The sequence below is a fragment of the Lineus longissimus genome, chromosome 11 (genome assembly GCF_910592395.1).
Source record: "Lineus longissimus chromosome 11, tnLinLong1.2, whole genome shotgun sequence".
NCBI classification, from domain to species: Eukaryota; Metazoa; Nemertea; class Pilidiophora; order Heteronemertea; family Lineidae; genus Lineus; species Lineus longissimus.
In genome coordinates this window covers 4,441,296-4,460,509 of record NC_088318.1, presented here as the reverse complement: position 1 = coordinate 4,460,509, position 19,214 = coordinate 4,441,296, and the positions used below count along the sequence as shown (strand labels likewise).

At 40.6% G+C, this 19,214-nt stretch overlaps 3 protein-coding genes across 3 annotated transcripts; 2 read left to right on the top strand and 1 right to left on the bottom strand.

Moving 5' to 3' along the window:
* Positions 1 to 480: 480 nt before the first annotated feature.
* Positions 481 to 5,323, bottom strand: LOC135496056 (uncharacterized). Its single transcript, XM_064785165.1, has 4 exons — positions 4,827 to 5,323; positions 4,237 to 4,431; positions 3,844 to 3,972; positions 481 to 2,577 (listed from the first exon to the last, which is right to left on the bottom strand). Exons 1-4 carry the CDS (start codon positions 5,133 to 5,135, stop codon positions 2,434 to 2,436), a joined length of 777 nt encoding a protein of 258 aa, XP_064641235.1. The 5' UTR covers positions 5,136 to 5,323; the 3' UTR covers positions 481 to 2,433.
* Positions 5,324 to 5,343: 20 nt separating this feature from the next.
* LOC135496057 (GEL complex subunit OPTI-like) lies at positions 5,344 to 8,117 on the top strand. The gene is made up of 4 exons (XM_064785166.1): positions 5,344 to 5,529; positions 6,327 to 6,430; positions 6,709 to 6,838; positions 7,184 to 8,117. Exons 1-4 carry the CDS (start codon positions 5,425 to 5,427, stop codon positions 7,223 to 7,225), a joined length of 381 nt encoding a protein of 126 aa, XP_064641236.1. The 5' UTR covers positions 5,344 to 5,424; the 3' UTR covers positions 7,226 to 8,117.
* Positions 8,118 to 10,835: 2,718 nt separating this feature from the next.
* On the top strand, positions 10,836 to 16,161 carry LOC135495734 (carboxylesterase 5A-like). The gene is made up of 2 exons (XM_064784613.1): positions 10,836 to 12,569; positions 14,472 to 16,161. Exons 1-2 carry the CDS (start codon positions 11,026 to 11,028, stop codon positions 14,830 to 14,832), a joined length of 1,905 nt encoding a protein of 634 aa, XP_064640683.1. The 5' UTR covers positions 10,836 to 11,025; the 3' UTR covers positions 14,833 to 16,161.
* The last annotated feature ends 3,053 nt before the right edge of the window (positions 16,162 to 19,214 follow it).

Genomic DNA, 19,214 nt, shown 5'->3' with positions numbered 1-19,214 from the left:
GAAAAGACGCTACTACCATCTACCGTCTAAGAACAGGCCACTGTGGCCTACGTGGGCATCTTAAACGTATAGGAGTAAGAGACACAGCAGAATGCCAATGCCAGACAGCAGTGCAAACACCAACGCACATCCTACAGGACTGTCCCCTGTACCAGGATTTACGAGATAGATTCTGGCCTAAAGACACGAAGGTCGAAGAAAAGCTGTGGGGAACACAGCCGTACCTTCGGGCGACAAGCCGCTTCATCTCCGCCACAGGACTGAGGTTATAGTTTTACTTAGGCAGGTTGAACGCTGAAGAAGAAGAAATCAGCAATGTGTCTTGTCTCCACCATTGGTTGTGACTTGGTGGTTGCTCACCTCAACCACAACCAGAGACGGATGTCCACTAACTGGAGGTTGGACGCATGTAAGAAACAATACTGAAGTCGCTTGTCAACACATATCAATACAACAGCGAAAATGAGTTGAAAAAGATAATTTCATGATTGACCTTTTATTGCAAAACATAACAAGTTACATGTACACCAATATAAACGACAGATCACAGACTTCACTACAACATTGAGCCATCTTACATCACATTGAACAAAACGAGTTGCACACGAAAAGATCATCCTGACCAAACAGACTTTCGTATAAAAAGAAAACACAGGCAGGAAAATGTATGTATTTTGTTTTCAATTAAGATAAGCCTGGCCTGCAACGCATCAATTCACCATAACAATGAAAAGGCTCAGGTGAAATGCTTCCAAAGATGAGTTGATACCATGCCACCTTTCAATAAATCCACAGAAGAAATGTCATGAATTACCTATTATCTCTTTTTACATGAAAATTTCCTTGGAAAGTTTAATCGGTAATCACCTGATTGGAGAAGGATTGTCAAAAGAAATCAGAGCAAAGCTGAAAGCTGATTTTACGCAGGACATAGAAGAAAACTGAAGAAAACTTAATAGATATTCATCTGATCGTCCCGTGTAACCGTTTTAGCAACGCTATACTGAGTATCATGACTGGCTTCACACGAAGTACCGGGTACTCACAATTGCACACATTATGATGTGATAAGAAACATATTATTGAAAAATTATTGCTTCTAGAGATCTATAAACTATTGCACCATAAAACTATGTATTGCATCTTTTAAACATGATACACTTACATGTACTCACAAGAAGCTTAAGCAGAATATTTTCACATTGAACACGGATTGTAAAACATTGGGAACCCGAGCGTGTCTTTCCCTTGTTTTGATTTTAATGCCCCATGAAGTATAATTACAATACACATATATAATGTACAGGCTTGTACTAAATGCAGACGAAAATGATGAAAATTTACTAGATCAGAACTTGGATACACATCATGGGAGTAATGGACAGGGTTTTCGCCAGGATTAAATTTGAGGGGGGCAAAAAAAAAAAAATTTCTAAAAATTTTTTTTCTCAAAAAGGGTATAGACCCCTCCTGAGACGTTTTTTGGCCCTAAAACCGCTACGATTGGCTCCCAAATGCTCTTATTTTAAATATTAAAATTACTCATTTGACAGTAAAACAAACTTCAGTGCTCAAATTTAAGGGGGGGATATCCCCCCTTGAAATATTTTAGGGGGGGATGAATCCCCTCTGGCGGAAACCCTGATGGATATCTGGTAATATCAAGTTCTCAAATTTCTACTTGGTAATATTGAAATCTAATTGTGATATTTTGCACTACATGTAAACACACATGACAACAACTTTCGTAAACTCTAACAGGAGATAACAATAACATTTACACAAAACTGTACAGTTTACAAAAATATATACAATACAATCATTCTCCCCAGAGATGGTGGGATACCTACCATAAGAACACATAATAAAAACAAACAAGTCTTCACAATTTTAACTTTGATTAAGGTGAAACTATAGTATAAACTTCATTTTTCCAAACTTACAAACACCAGAACTCTATCAAACACCAAAATTCGGTCGAAATATGGTTCGTAGGCAAAGTAGGGCTAAAGTGACAATATCCTACGGAAAATAATTTTACCCTTGAGGACTTCGGGTGAGTTCTGGTGATTCTTTATCTCAGATTGGCAAAATGGAGTCACTATAGTTTCAATCCCCGTGAACTGGGATTGTAAACACGTTCCCGAATAATAATGAATTAGTGACAGTGATTGGAATTGATAAAAATCTTTGGCAAGTGATGAAACGGAAGAGGAAGTTACGCATTGGGAATAAAATTCTTAATACGTATTAAGCGCGCCACACTGAAATTTCAATCGATGTCGTTAATGCGGCTTAACTGATTCGTATTCAATTCGGTTTAAGAACTGTGTTGGTTAAAGCGGATTGAAAACGGTATGAACCGAATTCAGTGTGGCACCTCATTCATATTAAACTTTTAAAGCGCATTCAATTCGTATGATGCTTCTGGTTCTAGACGTTTTCCAAGTTGTATAATCGGTCCAGTCGCTCCAGCTCCTGAAGACGGAACCGCCGGAACTGGCTAGACCCATGCCACTTCCTGTAGCCATTCAGTGCGAGCAATCCACAGAATACCATGCACATGAAACCAAGCACCTGAAATTGAAGGGATAAAAAGTTGTGGAGGTGTCCAGCAGGCCTGGTGCTCAATAAGGTTGCAATGGTACTAAGAGCTTACAGGGGGCGAAGCTAGCATTCACTTTGAGCACAGTACAAGCCAAACAAGCATGATGAACTGGAATTTGGGAAACGGTGCCAATGAACTTTAATACATGAGGCACAAAGTTGTTATATTCTCAAATGACACAGTGACACTGACATAATCATTGCTAATAATTATTCCTCAATAAAGTTCACTTCAAAACGACTTTACATGTAGAGCAACCAAAAAAAATGTGACCCGCTCTACCAAAACTAGGCGCTTGTCGCATCTGAACTTGACAGGTTGATACGGACTTGTTGTTCATTTCCCTATTGTAGACCTTTTGTGAAATGTGACCAAATCAGTTTGTAATAGATTTCACAAAAGGTCTACAATAGGGAAATGAACAACAAGTCCGTATCAACCTGTCGAGTTCAGATGCGACAAGCGCCTAGTTTTGGTAGAGCGAGTCACAAATATCAAGAGAGACCCACTGTAATAATAGTGAGGTTTCGCAACAGCCCGGTTAGGCCCTACGACCACGTCTATCTATTGTTCGGGTGAACTCACACTATAGATAAACGTCGTCATCGGGCCTAACCGGGTGGTTGCAAAACCTCACTATTAATACAAAATACACTGCCAAGATATCTTGAATGCCCACGCCAAGTTCGCATTCATTGTTTCTTCTTGAGGGTCAAGTAAACCGCAATTTCTTTAATCTTGATGAGATTAATACTATATTAAATGATTTATGTGGAAACTAAATTCTACAGACACCTGAGACTGAATAATTTGTTGATGGCCAATATAATATCTGTATAAACAAGTTCAATTGAGTATCACTGGTAATTAGTTGTGACATTCGCTGCCTGTTTCTAACTTGTTTTTAAAATGTTCTTCCATCTATTTATTTTTCTCACTGCACAATACAGCATTGCACTCTGTTGAATGTACTATTATGTACGATTAAATAAATAAATAAAATAAAAATAAACAGCCCCATTGGTGCTGTTTTATGCATGCAAATATGCTGAAACTTGGCATCCCATTCATGGTATTTGTATGTCAGTCTACACCAGGGCCTTGCTGAATTCATAATTCAGTGTATATTTTACACAATTTGAAATTAGAATTCATGATTATCAGTTTAATTTTCCAATTTTTGAACGAATTGAGTAGGTCTGGATTGGAAATTGAAAATGGAAATTTCTACTTACGCATGCAATGATCAACTGCTCAATGGTCCAAGGTTTGACTTCGATTGACTTGTAATAAACCACGGCACTGGCAACCAGGGAGGAGGAAAATAGGTAGAGGAAGGTGAACCATGAGAAGACGGCAAGATCCTGTAAAAAGAAAATTCAAATTTACGAAGTGTTCAACAATGTACAGCAGAACCTCTCTAATATATTAAGAACAAAAGTGACTACCAAATTGGTTGTTTCCATTCAACTTGACCTCTCCAATCAGGACACCTCTCTATTAAGGACAGCACTTGTCTGTCTCGAGGGTGTCCTCAAAAGAGGGGTCCTACTGTATAAGGAAAAGGATCCTTGATAAGTTTCTGTTCTCAACCTCCATTGCTGCTGATGGGGACTTAAGATACTTACCACAAAATGCCAATTGAATTGGAACATTTTGATTAGGCCTGTAATCTGAATGGTCAGGAAGAGTAGGCTGGTCAAGAAACATCCAACAGCAGTGAAGACAAACGCTCTCAAATGCCAATCCATGGGCAGAAGTAGGTAGGAACCGAGGTAGGTCCCTGAGCTGGTCACGCAGATGAGGGAAATGACCGAGAGGAGCTGTAATGAAATAATTAAATACATCAGAAGAAACAAGCATGAACCTCTGGCTCAGACTGAACGAATGATAAAAGTTAATCACAATTACTTCACAAAAAAGATTGGAGCATGAGAATAAAATCATCTCTTTTAGATAAAAGTTTATGGTTTCAAGACTCACATGCTTTAGACAAGTAATGATTCATTAGTTGAAGGAATAGCAAGGAGTCACAACTGTGGATCTAGCACAGTGTTTCGGATAGTTAATGTTAGTCACTAGACCATCTGAATGATCTATTTTCTAAATGCATCATTTGACTTAAAATACTGTTGTACTGGATTTTTGAGATCCTCTTAGTCCTGTCATCATATCATACAAACCATAGAAATTAGAAGAGGACTGATAAGAAACATACCGTCAAAATAAACTTTATTATCCCAGGTCCAGTTTTTAAGTAGCTATCATCGAACTGCAGGATTACTTTGTATTCGACATTCTGTTTTGACAAATGATTTTCAAATGATGCGTTGCCAGCAGCTTGTCTGCTGGGGGTACCATGCTTTTCCTGGCCCTGTATTCTGCTGTTCTGCTCATCCCGCATTAACCTGGCGCCTGTTGCAGCATCACCTGTCTGAAAGAGAGAAGCCGAGTCTCCACCAGAACTGGCCCCATGCCCACAACTTGGGCTTGGACCAAGGCCAGGTTCCCCAGCTGGTCGCATCATGGCTGCAATTTGCACTTTTTATGCAAAATCCGCAGACTAAATGGTATTGTACTATCACTATACCGTTTGTTCTTTCATTATATCACATTTATTTTACAATCAAGATAGCAGAATAGGGATAATCGCTGGTTTTCACGAGAAAATTTGTAAAATTTTGACAATATTTTGGTTTGTGCCGCTTACAACACTAGCCGATACGCATGCGCATAATTACAAAAACTACTTCCGTTTTGTTACCGGCGAAGACACGTCGACTTTTCTCTGTTTATTTTACGAATTTTGCGAAGATATGACGACTAGACAAAGGAAAGGAGAAAAAGATATTGTCAAAGAACCGACAAAACTTGATATATTTCACAAAGCTCTCAAACCTGAGTCAAAATGGACAGATAAAGTTAGTACAGTTTTGTCCAAAATTAAAAATAGTCCTGTACATTTTGCATTGTATTGGGCTATGGTTATGATTTTCGGATGTAGCTTTTAAGCAATTCTTTTCCTCAGCTGCAGATGCTCTAGACCTACAATGTAATCTGTATGAACGCTTCAATCATTTACTTATCAAAGACTGCTAATGAGAGCTATGGTAAAGACTTTCCTTCAGTACAGTAAGAGTAGTGTAGTAGTGGTCAGATTACTGTAGGCGTAGGCCTTGGTCGGGGTTGACTTTGCTTGATCCCACATAAATATTGGTCCTGTCATGATTGTACACCCACGAGTCTTCGTAATTCTACCGTTGCTATTTGCGCAATCAGTTTTCCACTTGTTGTTTGCATGCTTGCTGCTTGTTACTGCACACGGCTGCATGGTGTAGAGCAACCCTCAGGTCTTGAAGGCTGGGCTAAAGGCCATTTCCTTATGTCGATTCTTGACTCAGAGGCATAGGTTATCTGAGATTCACTATAAAAGATTTAAAAATCTCAGGAAAACCATGCATCGAGAGTAAAGAATTTCTTGTCTACAGTCCAAATCACAAATATTGCTGTCCCTAAATTTTTTCATTGCGTAGGTCGCGTGTAAGTTGCCCGTAGGCCACGCGTAATTTACACACGAAATATCTATGGAGAGAGATGAGTGCTTCACTAGGTTCAGAACAGGGCAGACAGCAGAAGACTCAACGCCTCCTGCTAAAATTCTATCTCGATTATGATGCTGGTAATAATGATGATAATAATTCATACTTCTCCACTTCAGGATGAGTTTTTGGATGTAATCTACTGGTTCAGACAGATCATTGGTTTTGTCATTGGTGTAGCATGGGGTATTTTTCCATTCAAAGGAATAATTGCTATCATTGTGTAAGTTTGTATTTGAAATATTCTTCTTCTCGAAACTTCAGTGTTGAAGGTTGTGATTTTTGACTGATAACAGAGTAATCAATCTTTTTGAAATCTTTTAACTTCATGTTGACTCAAAAATTAGGCAATTGACAATAAGCCCACTGATGAGAAAACTCTATTGCCATCTGTGAGGACATCTTGACCAACCTCCCTGAGACAGTTGGTTTCAAAACTGTCCATTGTTTATTTGATATCCGGTTTAAAACATTAACAATCACCTGAAATTTTTCTTCCAGATTTTTCGCAATAAATGCTGGTGTAGTCCACATCTATTTTAGTTCATTCCAAAAAGCTGATGAAGAGGAATACGGGGGCATGGTGGAGATATTAAAAGAAGGATTAATGACATCATTTGCATCGTTTTTGGTAGGTCATCATTACAAATAGTGACATTGTATTAACGAGAAAAATAGACAAAAATTGGAATTCATTATATGATATATGTTAGTCCTGGCTTTTCAGAATATTTTAAATAGACCTTTATTCTAAAACATCTCAAAGTGCATCTGGGATACTATATTACAACCCCGGTCTCCACAGAAATCAATCAGGGGTTTCAAGGAGCAACCAGAAGGCACTCACTTGAACTCGACCAGTAGGGGAACCAAACAGTGACTCGACCGGGAGTTGAACCCACTACCTCCTGATCATGAGGCCGACTCTCTTCCCCTGCGCTATAGACTAACAATGGTTTCTTTCATGTATTTTCAGGTTTCATGGATTATTTGTTATTCAGCCTTACATGGAGTATGATCTTAAATCCTGTGGCCTGGATAGAAAAAAACTTCATTCATTTGTCACCAAGCACAAGCAATCAAAAGATGCAGCATCACGTAATGTCGAAACTTACTGAAAATAGAGAAAACGGAGAATAACAATGATTTGGACTAAGGTTGCAGTGGTGCTTGAAGGACACTAATACTTTCCGGGCAGGAGAAGGGGTCCACAAGAATCATGAAAAAAAGGATTGCTGAATTACCAGTACAAAATTGGTAAACTTAGCATTTTTGACTGCCCCTGTAAAAAGTTTACAAGTTCTATGTGCAATTACAAAAGGGAGATGCACTGCAAAAGGGTGTTTGGTTTCATCTTCATGTCTCTTATTGTAAAGACAGGCCGCTGATAGAGGATTTCATTAAAGGGAACTGACATCACCCAGCCAGTTTGTATGACCTCGTTTTCATTTCCCGCGTATCGGGTGATCAGAACGAGGCATGAATGAAACATGGCGCCTAGCTGTCAATCATTGAGTGACGTCACTACTATGGAATTTACTACAAAAACTCATGAATGAAAGATCGCATGACTCACGGCTGTTTTCTCGGAGTACAAGTCGGCCAAATGTTGGGCAACTCCATCATTTGTCTTCAAATTCAACTCCTTCCTTATCACTTTCCATATCGCGAGCGTCTCACGCGAAATCCATAGCCGTTGATCGGCTTTTGAGACCTTTTTTGGTCGCCCCATTACGCAAACTTTCAATATGATTCTCAATAATAACAAATTGAACTGCACATGCTCGGGCACTGGGGGCGGAGCTACAAATCTGAACTCGAACAGGAAGTTGGAAGTTTGACTTTCTCGGGCGGTGAAAGTCGAAAAGTTGGCTAAACCGCTGGGCGGTGTCAGTTCCCTTTAATTGGTTGATTTTTATCAATATCAATGTCCACCATCACCATTCTTGTAACTTGTAAATGTTGGTTCATGCAGATCCATATAACATTTGAAGTTAGATGGACTCCTGTTGCAGTAGCTACTGTGGCAACTCAATTATGTGAGCCAGGTTTATTCGCCTTTCTCCTAGTCTCATTCCTGTTTGACTTCATTGAGGTGACACAGCTGTACATGAACCACCTGCGCTAAGGCAATAAAATACCACTTATTGTTAGAGTGGGGATGGTAGTTCCCAACTAGTATAATGAGATTTTATTTCTGACCACTGCCGGTCTTCTGTGTAATAAAATGAAATAAATGTTAATTTTATGAACATGATTGTCTTTTAAGGTTTTTTTTAATCAAAATTGTTCAAGTATCTGGCTGTCTTGACTGATATAATCTTGATTGTAAAATAATTAAACTAATCTCAAAATCGAACCCATGACTGAAGCACGACACCAACCTTTTGAGGAGTAACTGAAGGAATTGTACCTATAACCAACGCACTACACCATCACATTGACGAGAGGAGTAGACCCTAGGCCTAAATATCCAGATTCAAACCCCATGGCTAACGTATTTGAGGAGTTAATTCCAAGAATCGAACCCATGACCAAGCACTACACCATCCACAATATATATATGGAGGGCCATTCTGTTTACTAGCATATACCCATGGAGCGGGCAAAGTTGAAATGTAATATACATTAGTTAAATGGGCACGATGATTGAACTACATTAAATTTCTAACCTTACTGAAGTTTTATTAAAGGTTAAACACGAAATGAACTGCATTTAGGGACTTATTGCTGCTATCTACATGCAACCCCCAATAGATTGATTGGAGTACGCTATTTTGCACAATGCATTGAGACCAGTGACAGCAGGTCCTGTTCCAAATAAGGGCCTCACATATTAGGCATATCACCTACCCACTCCCGTACCCAATGCCACTGTCGGACTAAAGCCAGGCGCATGGAGAGATGCAGAACGCAATTCAAACTGACAACATCAATCAGTAAAGAATAACCAAAGAGCAGGCGCTGACCACTGTACATATTTTGTCCATCCTAGCATAACTGTTTATTGATACCCTGACTGCATGTTCCGGTAGGCCACCCTGCAGAATTTGCCTTATCACTCCGGTCAGTGTTTCTCGAATAGAACTAAAATAGAACAGGCTAATCATTAATCTCCCTGCTAATACCCTGCACCATGGACCAGGTTGTATAGCACTACATACGTGCTGGAAGCTAATATTGATGTGGCAGGGCAAGGAGGATACCGCGGTGACGTCACATCACGTGATCCCGACCCATATTAGTGATCGCTATGGCCAATCAGATTCAGTCTACTGACAGCACCAGCACTGAACACATCTTCACGTCTCGCTGTCTGGTGCGCTCCTGTACACAAAAACACCAATAGACATGAAATATTGCAATACCTAGTATGGATTCTTCCTGGGTAAAATAAAATTTACAGAGCAGATTATCTTCCACGAATAAAAAAGACGTTTGGCGTGGCCAAAGTGCGGAAATAATGTCTCCGCTAAAATACACTACGAAATACACTAGGCAATGCACTACGCAATATACAGTAGAGATGCAGTTGAGTTTGTTATTGTTTTGACTTAGAAGCCCGCCCATATCATAATATATTCATGTATTCATGAAGTATGAACTCATTTCTGTCCCATACAACTCTAAGAACAGTCAATTTCTCCTTAAATCATCACCGAAACCGCGATATCCGCAGGAAGATTTCGTTCTAGTGTCCGAAAATGCATGATCTTACAGGGGCGCTAACTTGACAAATAGAGGGGATCTATGGGGATCTATGCGAGTTTTAGGTCCTACAGGTCTCGAACTTGTAAAATCTGTAAACATGCCTCCAAATCCCATTATGATAATGAAGTATTGCCCCATATCTGGGAGACTGTTTTGAAACCATCGCTAATTTTGGAAGATCGGTGCCCGGCTATTTGGTTTAAAAAACCCTATTTTCCCCATCAAAACAGCACTTTTCATTATTCAAATGATAGCTTATTGTCTGAAGACTCATTTCGTAGCAGAAAAGTACTAATAACTCTGATTTGATGCGAAAAATCTAACTTTTTTGATGACTTGATTTTCCCTTGGCCGTGGATCGAGTTTGTTTACAATATGCAGCGCCATCTTGGAAAAGCCGTGACGTCACCGCGGTATCCTCCTTGGTTGCAGGGAGAATATGCGTGAAGTTTGTGTATGCTTTTGAGAATGAGCGGAGCTCTCCAGTCGACGTGCTCTCTGAAAAGTTGTTATTTATTCCAAAACCACGAAGATATTCGACGTATGACACCCTCAGTGACACTCTTACTTATGATCCACACCTACGAAGCCAAAAGTTGCAAGAATTCGACGCATTTCCGAGGCCCAATTTTGAAACAAAAATCGCCTCCTATTTAGCGGCCACAACGCGCATTATAGTATAGATTTTAGGAAGACAAAATGGCGGGGTCAAAAATAATGGTCGTTCCCCATTGCGCCCGTTGCGTCGTGTTGCTTTTTTGCGCGAAGTTCAGTAAGCCGTATGAACATGACCTATATATTTAGCTGTATCTAGTCCACCGGTAAGTTGATAAAGTAGTCAAGGCCACTTTACCTGTACGATAGATTTGACCTGTTTAAAGACTATCAGATAAAGGATTCGCGCAGTAGCCTATCAGCAGATTTGACGGACGAACTTTGAGTATCGGTGATTTCTTTCATGTGCATGACTGGAGTAGTGTCATCTTCGAGTTCTTCCTTCCTAACGTGAACTGGCCGACTGATACAGCTAAGGAGGTTCTATTAAATTTTAGTTGAGTGATTGTCAGTTCTTTCACACGGTAAGCACACGCCGGGGTCTACGCGAAAATGATGACGCGGCTCATTCTCACCTTCGTGGTGATGTTGGGCGCAACCGCCTGTTCGCAACACCTATCACCAGTGTCGGTTAAAACAAGTGTTGGTCTTATCACTGGAATACAGGAACACCTGAGACTCTATGGAGAGAATTATCAACTGAATGCGTTTCGCGGGATACCTTACGCCGAGCCCCCTGTTGGGAAGCTCCGGTTCAAGCGGCCGGTTCCGAAGGCGCGGTCCCAAGATGGATTTAACGCGACGGCATATGGCGATGCGTGTATGCAATCATTTTGGGCTGATCCCCTACACTTTCCTGATCGTTTCCCAACAAGTGAGGACTGCCTGTTCCTGAACGTCTTCGCCCCTGTTTCAGCAAATCACACCAACAAGAAACCAGTGATGTTTTTCATCCACGGTGGGGCGTTCGTTATCGGCGCCTCGCAGCAATTTGACGGGAGGCCACTTGCAGCCTACGGCGATGTGGTCACGGTGACAACAAACTATCGTCTTGGTCCATTCGGTTACTTAAGCACTGGTGATTCCAATGGACCTGCCAACAATGCACTTTTCGACGAATTATTAGCCTTAAAGTGGGTCAAAGACAACATAGGCGAATTTGGAGGGGATGCTGATACCGTGACAGTGTTTGGTCAATCTGCGGGCGGAGCTCAGACAACACTTCACGCCATTTCTCCAATCTCAGCGGGAAAGGGACTTTTCAAACGTGCCATAATCGAGAGTGGTGCTGCCATTTTCCCGTACCCAAAGCATCTAGCGATCATTCGCAATCCTTTAGAGAAAGCAAAGCTACTCGCCGGTTTCCTTGGGTGCCCCGAAACAAACCATCAAAAGATGATAGACTGCATGCAAACAAAATCCGCTCAAGAGGTGTTGGAGGAGGCCTATCAAGTCGAAGCTCTCTTTCCCATGTTAATCTGGGGTCCGACAATAGACGATGAATTCGTGCCAGAATCGCCCATCAATCTTTTCAACAATCCCGACATAAGTGTATTTTCCGCTTTCTCATTCATTGACTTGATGATCGGTTTCACGGGCGCAGACGGTGACGTTGATGGCGGGGTAAAGGTCTTCGTCGATCATCTTGCAAAGAACCTTTCCATACCGAAACTCATGCATGTTGACATCATATCAAAACAGATGCTGGGTGTTCCAAACGAGGCCGACGTCATAAAAGCAGTATTGCAGGAATATGTGCCCTCAGTGGAAATTACTAGTGTGGAAGTGATTGACATTTTGGTGGATTTCTACTCGGAGTTCTTATTCATTGGGCCCGCTGTAGCGACAGCACAGACCCACGCCAAGATGTCAAAAGATGCGAAAACCTACATGTATTTCTTCACTTATGCCTTGAATGAATGGACACATTCTCCGTATCGGCAAGGACTAACAACGCACACCTCGGATTTACTCTTCATCTTCTTGTTCCCCTCGCTCGACATCGACAACAGTACTTTAAGACAGAACGTAACCGAAAAGGACGTACAACTGAGTAAGGCCATGATGACGTACTGGACCAACTTTGCCAAATATGGGTGAGTTTTGAATTTAAGTAGTGTAGGCCCTTTCTTTAAAAATGCCTTTAATTCATACATGTACATTGTTTCGTCATCTGGGGGTAGTTTGAAACACCTTGAGGTCCAGCATTTAGTTAGCTGGGTTAAATATATCAGTATATATATTAAAAGGTAAATCTATGCGTATTCAAGTATATATACGTCACAAAAACTGCCAGTTTATAGAGTAGTCTTAAATGCCTAATGGAAAGTATCCTCGAATACTAGAGTCCGAGCCATTCGCATGCTCCTCTCCTCTCCTCGCACACGATACATACGTCATACCCGACTGCCGACCGATATATTGTGGCAGTGTGTCTGCACTTGCGATCGGCGATTGCCGATAACAATTATCCTCCCCCCCCCCCCCCGCTGCCTGTGTAATAACTTTCACAATAAACATTCTAAAACGGTATGTGCAATATCATAATTATATATAATATAAAAGAAATACAAAGGGTTAATAAGTTGTAAACATTATTACAATTACTATTGAGTTAGGAAAGGTACCCGCGGTTCCTGTCCTACGTTGACCGATATATACTTAGTTCACGAACTTCAATATATATATCAGAATGGCATATCATAATGATTTAGGCCGGTGTAATGTTGGAGTATTTCTATTTTTGAGTGTTTCCCCTCATTGTTTGGGAACGCTAAAAGATAGATTGACAAGTTTTTCTGTGTTTCCCCCTATTGAAAAGTCATGGTCTCTCTAGCTGCCTATTGTTTGGAAACACTGACACATGGGAAACAACCACAGATGTTACAGGGTCTATTTGGCAAGCCGCTCGCCGAACAGGCATCTTTTTTTGTCCTGTTTGGAGAGCCGCTTGCCAGCACTAAAAAGCCACCCTGTTCGGCAAGCCGGGCTTGCCAAACAGGGCAAAAATACTACCCTCTTTGGCGAGCCGGAGAGGTTACAATACAACATGTTGGCCAATCAGAGAGCAGTGACGTCATATTCGAATTTATATGTGCATATTTAACAATGGCCGACTTCCCGCTCTCGATTCAATTTCTGTTACTAAACTCGGGTTTTGGTCAATAATCCATGAAGAAGCATGTACATGTACATGACTGTATGGATTTACAAAAAAAGTCATAAACGTGATTTAACTGATAAGCATGTTAAATGCATTAGTGTGCATTTCTAAAGGCGTTTCACTGTAATTCCAGTGTTGCTGACCGTGTTGCCACGAATGATGATGAGCTCCTGGATGGTTGAATATGCATGAGTTCGGCTCTCCATCTAGGGCAGAAAAAAGGCGCTGTTTGGTGAGCCGGGCTTGCCAAATAGTCACTTCCAATGATTTATTGTTACATTGCACTTACTCAATGGGAATGTGAGTTGGTAGACTAGTTTCCAAACGATGACCTTTTGTCGCTCTGAACTGATGTCTTCAACCGGGAAAAATGCCGCTCAATGATATACAATGATGAACAACCAATGCTCAAGCTCGGCCGGCCGAAAATCGGGTGGGGCGAAGCAACTCGGTAAATTAGTCGTTGAAATGACATGTATTAGTTCAGTTTCATTTTTGATCTATCTCCTATTATTTATATGTACAGTCTAGCTCATATTAATATCAACACCTGAAATGCGTTATTGTCTTCATTATGTAATTGACCATTTAAAAAAGGTCCAAAAACTAACTTTTTTATTCAGGAAAAATTCCACCAAAAAATCACTGGTGTTGTAGTACAGCAAGAAGTAAAACTGTCAGGGTAATCATCATGATCATACGGACAACAACATTTGCGACATCCTTGTGCAAACCACATTGAAAACGGTTGACTAGTTTAAGATATAATAAGTTGTAGGTGTTGATATTAATGCTAGACTGTACATGTATACCCGCCACGCAATTGTCATTTCAGGAATCCAAATGGTAACAACAGTGATCAAGCTGCTGGTCTCGGAACCAAACAAAAATGGCCCGAGTTTACCAATGAACAACAGGAGTATCTAGAACTCGGAAACTCTACGTCCGACGTCCAGCTGACAGCAAGGAGGGGTCAGCGGACTAAGAAGATGTCTTTCTGGCTAGATTATGTCCCATACCTAATGAACAGAACTTGTTCCGATGCTACACCCGAACAACCATGCCCCGAACTAACAAGCCTCGCCATCCCCCTGGCAGTTTGCACAGGAGTATTCAGCCTCCTCTCTCTGGCGTTGCTCATTGTGGTTTGCAAAGGGACTGGTGAAAACAAATTCGAGCGGACGAAAAATTCGTAAACAGAGTGTTGAATGTATACAAGCCCCACCGGCCCCGGCTATTCAGACCTCCAAACTGACGGGCAACTATATGTATAAACGACGCAATCCGGAGTCTCAATTTTCGTCAAGATTATTAAAGTTTATACGAAATACGACAGCTTCCCTGTGTGTTTGACCAGCCATGGGCGGTAGTAGATCAGTTGATGAGATTAAGTCACAAAAATGCCTTTCTAAGAGAGAACCCCAGCTGATGGACCCACACCGACATGTACTCAACGCGTCATTGACCATTTTTGACTATACGCCAGTGTTATTTTAGATCTATCCACAGCCCAACTTCAACTCGTCAAAATTCATTGATAACAATGATTCCAAAAAAATCATGGTTACGGTACGTTACGTATGAAGCATCTAAGTGAAATATCCCCCTAAATAACTGGATCGTATTTCTGGATTACCCAGAAAAATGACTTTTTCGGGAAGGTCAAAAATCACCTTGATCAATTCTATGTCAACTATGTCGCATCGAAGTATACTCTGTCGGAAAGGATGTAGCAATTCCTATAGCGCATGTCTGTATAACCGCCGATTATTAGAAAAAATACAATTATGCATACATAAAGGGCTTCAGTCTAGTCTTGATAAGCTCAACGCCTACTGTGTCAAATGGAAATTGTATGTTAACCCCACGAAATCAAAAGTTATGATTTTTTCCAAAACAAGGGGTAAATCTAACCATGGTCTGTCTTTCACCATTGGTAAAACTGAATTATTTTGGAGAGATGAAATTTCAAAGACTACTTCAAAAACAGCTTCTGGGGAACGTTTATCTATATTCAAACATATTAAAACTTCATTGTACTTGGAGGACTATCTTTCTATTATTAACAACACTAAACAAAGACATCTATTTATACAAAATTAAGAACCGGCTCTCACCAACTCGCAGTCGAGTCTGGGCGACATAACAATATCCCAAGGGAACAAAGAAAATGCCAATTTTGCAAAGGAGATGACGTCGAAGATGAATTTCATTTTTTAATTGTTTGCACACAGCACTCCGTCACTCGGGAAGCAATGTTTAAATATATTTCAACAGTTGATAGAAGCTTTGTAAATCTACCCGACATCGACAAATTTAAATATCTCTTAACCTGTATTTCCACCCCTGCCTTTGTTCGCATTGCTGCTTATATTTATGATATGTACCCCTATTAATTTGTATATACCTTTCACTGCTTTGTATCATTGCATGTCTTCTATTCATATATATCTGTAACAGCCCCATGGGCATTAACAAGATGAAATAAATTGAAATTGAAATTGAAATTGAATCTAAATATCCATTTCAAGAAAAGTCTCAAGTAGCTCACGTCAAGGCGGGTATTACTATACCAATGTACCAGAGCAATAAAAGGGGGACATGCATGTGGATGGAAAAGGCGCCGGATGTTTGGCCCGATCGTCATCAATTTGCAGGGAATAGTGGTACGTTTAGGCTTACTGGACTTTGCGCAATATTTCGCCAAAAAAGTATTATACGCAACGGTCCCTAGGTGACTTTTCCTATTCATAATACACAGCCTGTCCATCCTAGATCGTGGCTACATGGGGAGTAATCGTTGTAAAATCAGGCCAAACGCAAAGACAGTTAACCCGGTGTAAAAGTAACCCACGACCTACCTAGCTGGAGTCCGCCGGACTCTAACTCCTGGGAATCTAAGTCCTACGGTCCTGGACGGCTAGGAGCTGGAGTCCTAGGACTTAGGTTACTAGCAACCAATGTCCTTGGACCGTGACTCCTTAGGAATGTAGGTCCAAAATCTAGTAATCTCCGTCCTAGGTGGACTTCCATTACTAGAACAAACTAGTATTCCAAGTCCTATGCAAAACTACAGTAGATTTTCAAGGAAGATACATTACTCTACTCAAAGTGCCTGCACCTAATTTTCATTCGCAGTGAGGTGTTGCAGCTTACCGATTTTCTATGGCAATGGCTTTTACAATTTCATTCGCCTTGTACTGTACATGTATGTACATAAAGAAATCAACAAGTCATTCTGTTTAACCAGATTCTGTACTTAATGCAAGTATTCACAAGGGTTGACATAAATACTAGTATCATACCCTGCTCTTGAATTGGGCTCTCAAATCACTCTGTTTTTAACCAGAATTGATACATATTGTGGCATTGATAATGTGTTGACAGTGACATGAAGACTGGAACGTAGTTTATTTCTTTTCATTCTCAGACGGCCCCTCATGCCATATCTTTAAGTTCGCCCCGTTTATTGAGGATTTCAAGTGGATACCATCCTCGTTCGTTAACAAGTACATGTATCCCCCGCTCTTGGTCTTGCTCCTTATGACATACGGGCCCAGCCAAGGTAACGCAGATTTTCCCCCTTTTCGATCCGATCGTACCAAATTTTTCTTCAGGACCTTAGTTCCAACGGGGATATCCTGCAACAAAAAGAAATATGAAGTTTGAGAACAGAAGTTTGCAATACATGTAAGGTGCCACTTGCCTTAGACAATAGCTTCTTTGCAACATTTCCCTTCTTCAGATCAGTGACGTCATCTTCGCATGGTCAAATGAAGCAACATTTTCATGAATAATACATGAATACGTTTTGTCTAACACTCACGTTTTGAGAGATCCTCCTCTTGTTGTAATGCGTTTCTTGTCGCCCCTGGGCCTTCTTGATGTTTTTAAGCACTTTCTGCCCTATAGACTCTCGCATTCTAGTAACTCTCTTATTGACCTCTGCATGTTGTTCACTCCCACTTGGTCGGGGTTCGTCTGCTTCGGCGTTTCCCTCAGGTTCATCCACATCTTCAGGAAGAATGGGTTCCCTAAAATGAATAATGATTGAACTTGCGCGACACATAATAAGAGTGATTCAAGGATATTGTAACCACTTATAGCTACACACGCAGCGCTTAAAACAATATTGATAAACAGTTAGTACTTGGAAACTGGTAAGTACATGTCAGAACGAATCACTTACTTATTATCAATCTAAGCTGAATTTAAGACTTTTTTGGTGTCAAAAGTTTGGGTCAATTTTCCTTTCCTTTTAGACAACAGAAGACCAATAATTACCTGCCATACATGAGGAAAAAGGGAGAAAATCCCGTTGAGGCGTGCTTTGAGGTGTTGTACGCAAACACGACTTGAGGCAATTGGTTCTCCCAGTCATCACCTGGCACCATCTTTAGTAGCATTGCTTCCAATGTCTGATTGAAACGTTCTGGAGAAAAAAATACAACAAATGAAGCGAAATTAATTTACGTATAAAACAGAATTAAAATATGTGGCCTTGTAATGTATTGTCTGCATTTATATAGCGCTAACAAGTTAACCTGCTCAAGTCCTTTACTTACCAGTTAATCCATTCGACTGAGGGTGGTAAGCCGTGGTTCGGTGGTGCGACATTTCTAAAGCAGTCACTATGCCCTTCACAATCTCGTTGTTGAATTCCCACCCTTGATCGGAGATCAAAACCCTTGCGAAACCAAAACTGAAATAAAGAATACGAATACGGAATTATGTTTTTTTGTGCGTATGTCTATTGATGAACAGTCCTGTCCCTGAGTAAGGCATGATGGGTTATACTTACATGTAGCTGCCAAAGTAGCGCTAATTTGACTATCGCCTATGTCTTAAGTTATAGTAATGTCTTATGCCTATGTCCTATCAACATGATCAAGGAGAAAGGAAAATTATTTATTTGTCTGATTTCATTCTCTATTCATTGTTCAAATTTAGTCTATAAAACTTACCACAAGAATGACTTGAAAAGCACCTTCGCAACACCTTCTGCATGTTTTGACGGTAGTGGGTTCGCCTGGGCCCACTTGGAGAAGTAACAGGTCGTCGTGCATATGTATTTATTGCCATTCCTTGACTCTTCTAGAGGCCCGATAAGATCGATACCAATCTGAAATCACAAAAAGGGGACAAAACGAAAGTAGAGTTAGAACGCAGATAATCAATTGTAGCGTCTTGCCCAGTAGGACACCACTGCATTACGAGATATTACATTGTATTCAAATGCAAGATACTATCGCTATTTACATAAGCATACTGCAGTTAGTTATAAACAATGAAGAGTGTAAACTCACCGTTCTATAGCATTGCGCTTTAGCGACAGGGATCGGGTGAAGAGGCGGGGCGACCATATTCATTTTGCGGTTTACCAGCTGGCATCTTGGGCATTTCTTCAGAAAGGCATTAACGTCGGCTACAAGGTTTTGCCACCAATAGCGCTTTTCAACTTTGTCCAAGGTTTTATCCCTTCCTAAATGCCCACCTGAAATGTTGGAATGGTAGTTGAAAAGAGGAAAGATTTTCGGTACCACGATCATTTCACCAAAGTTGCCTTCAAATTAAAATT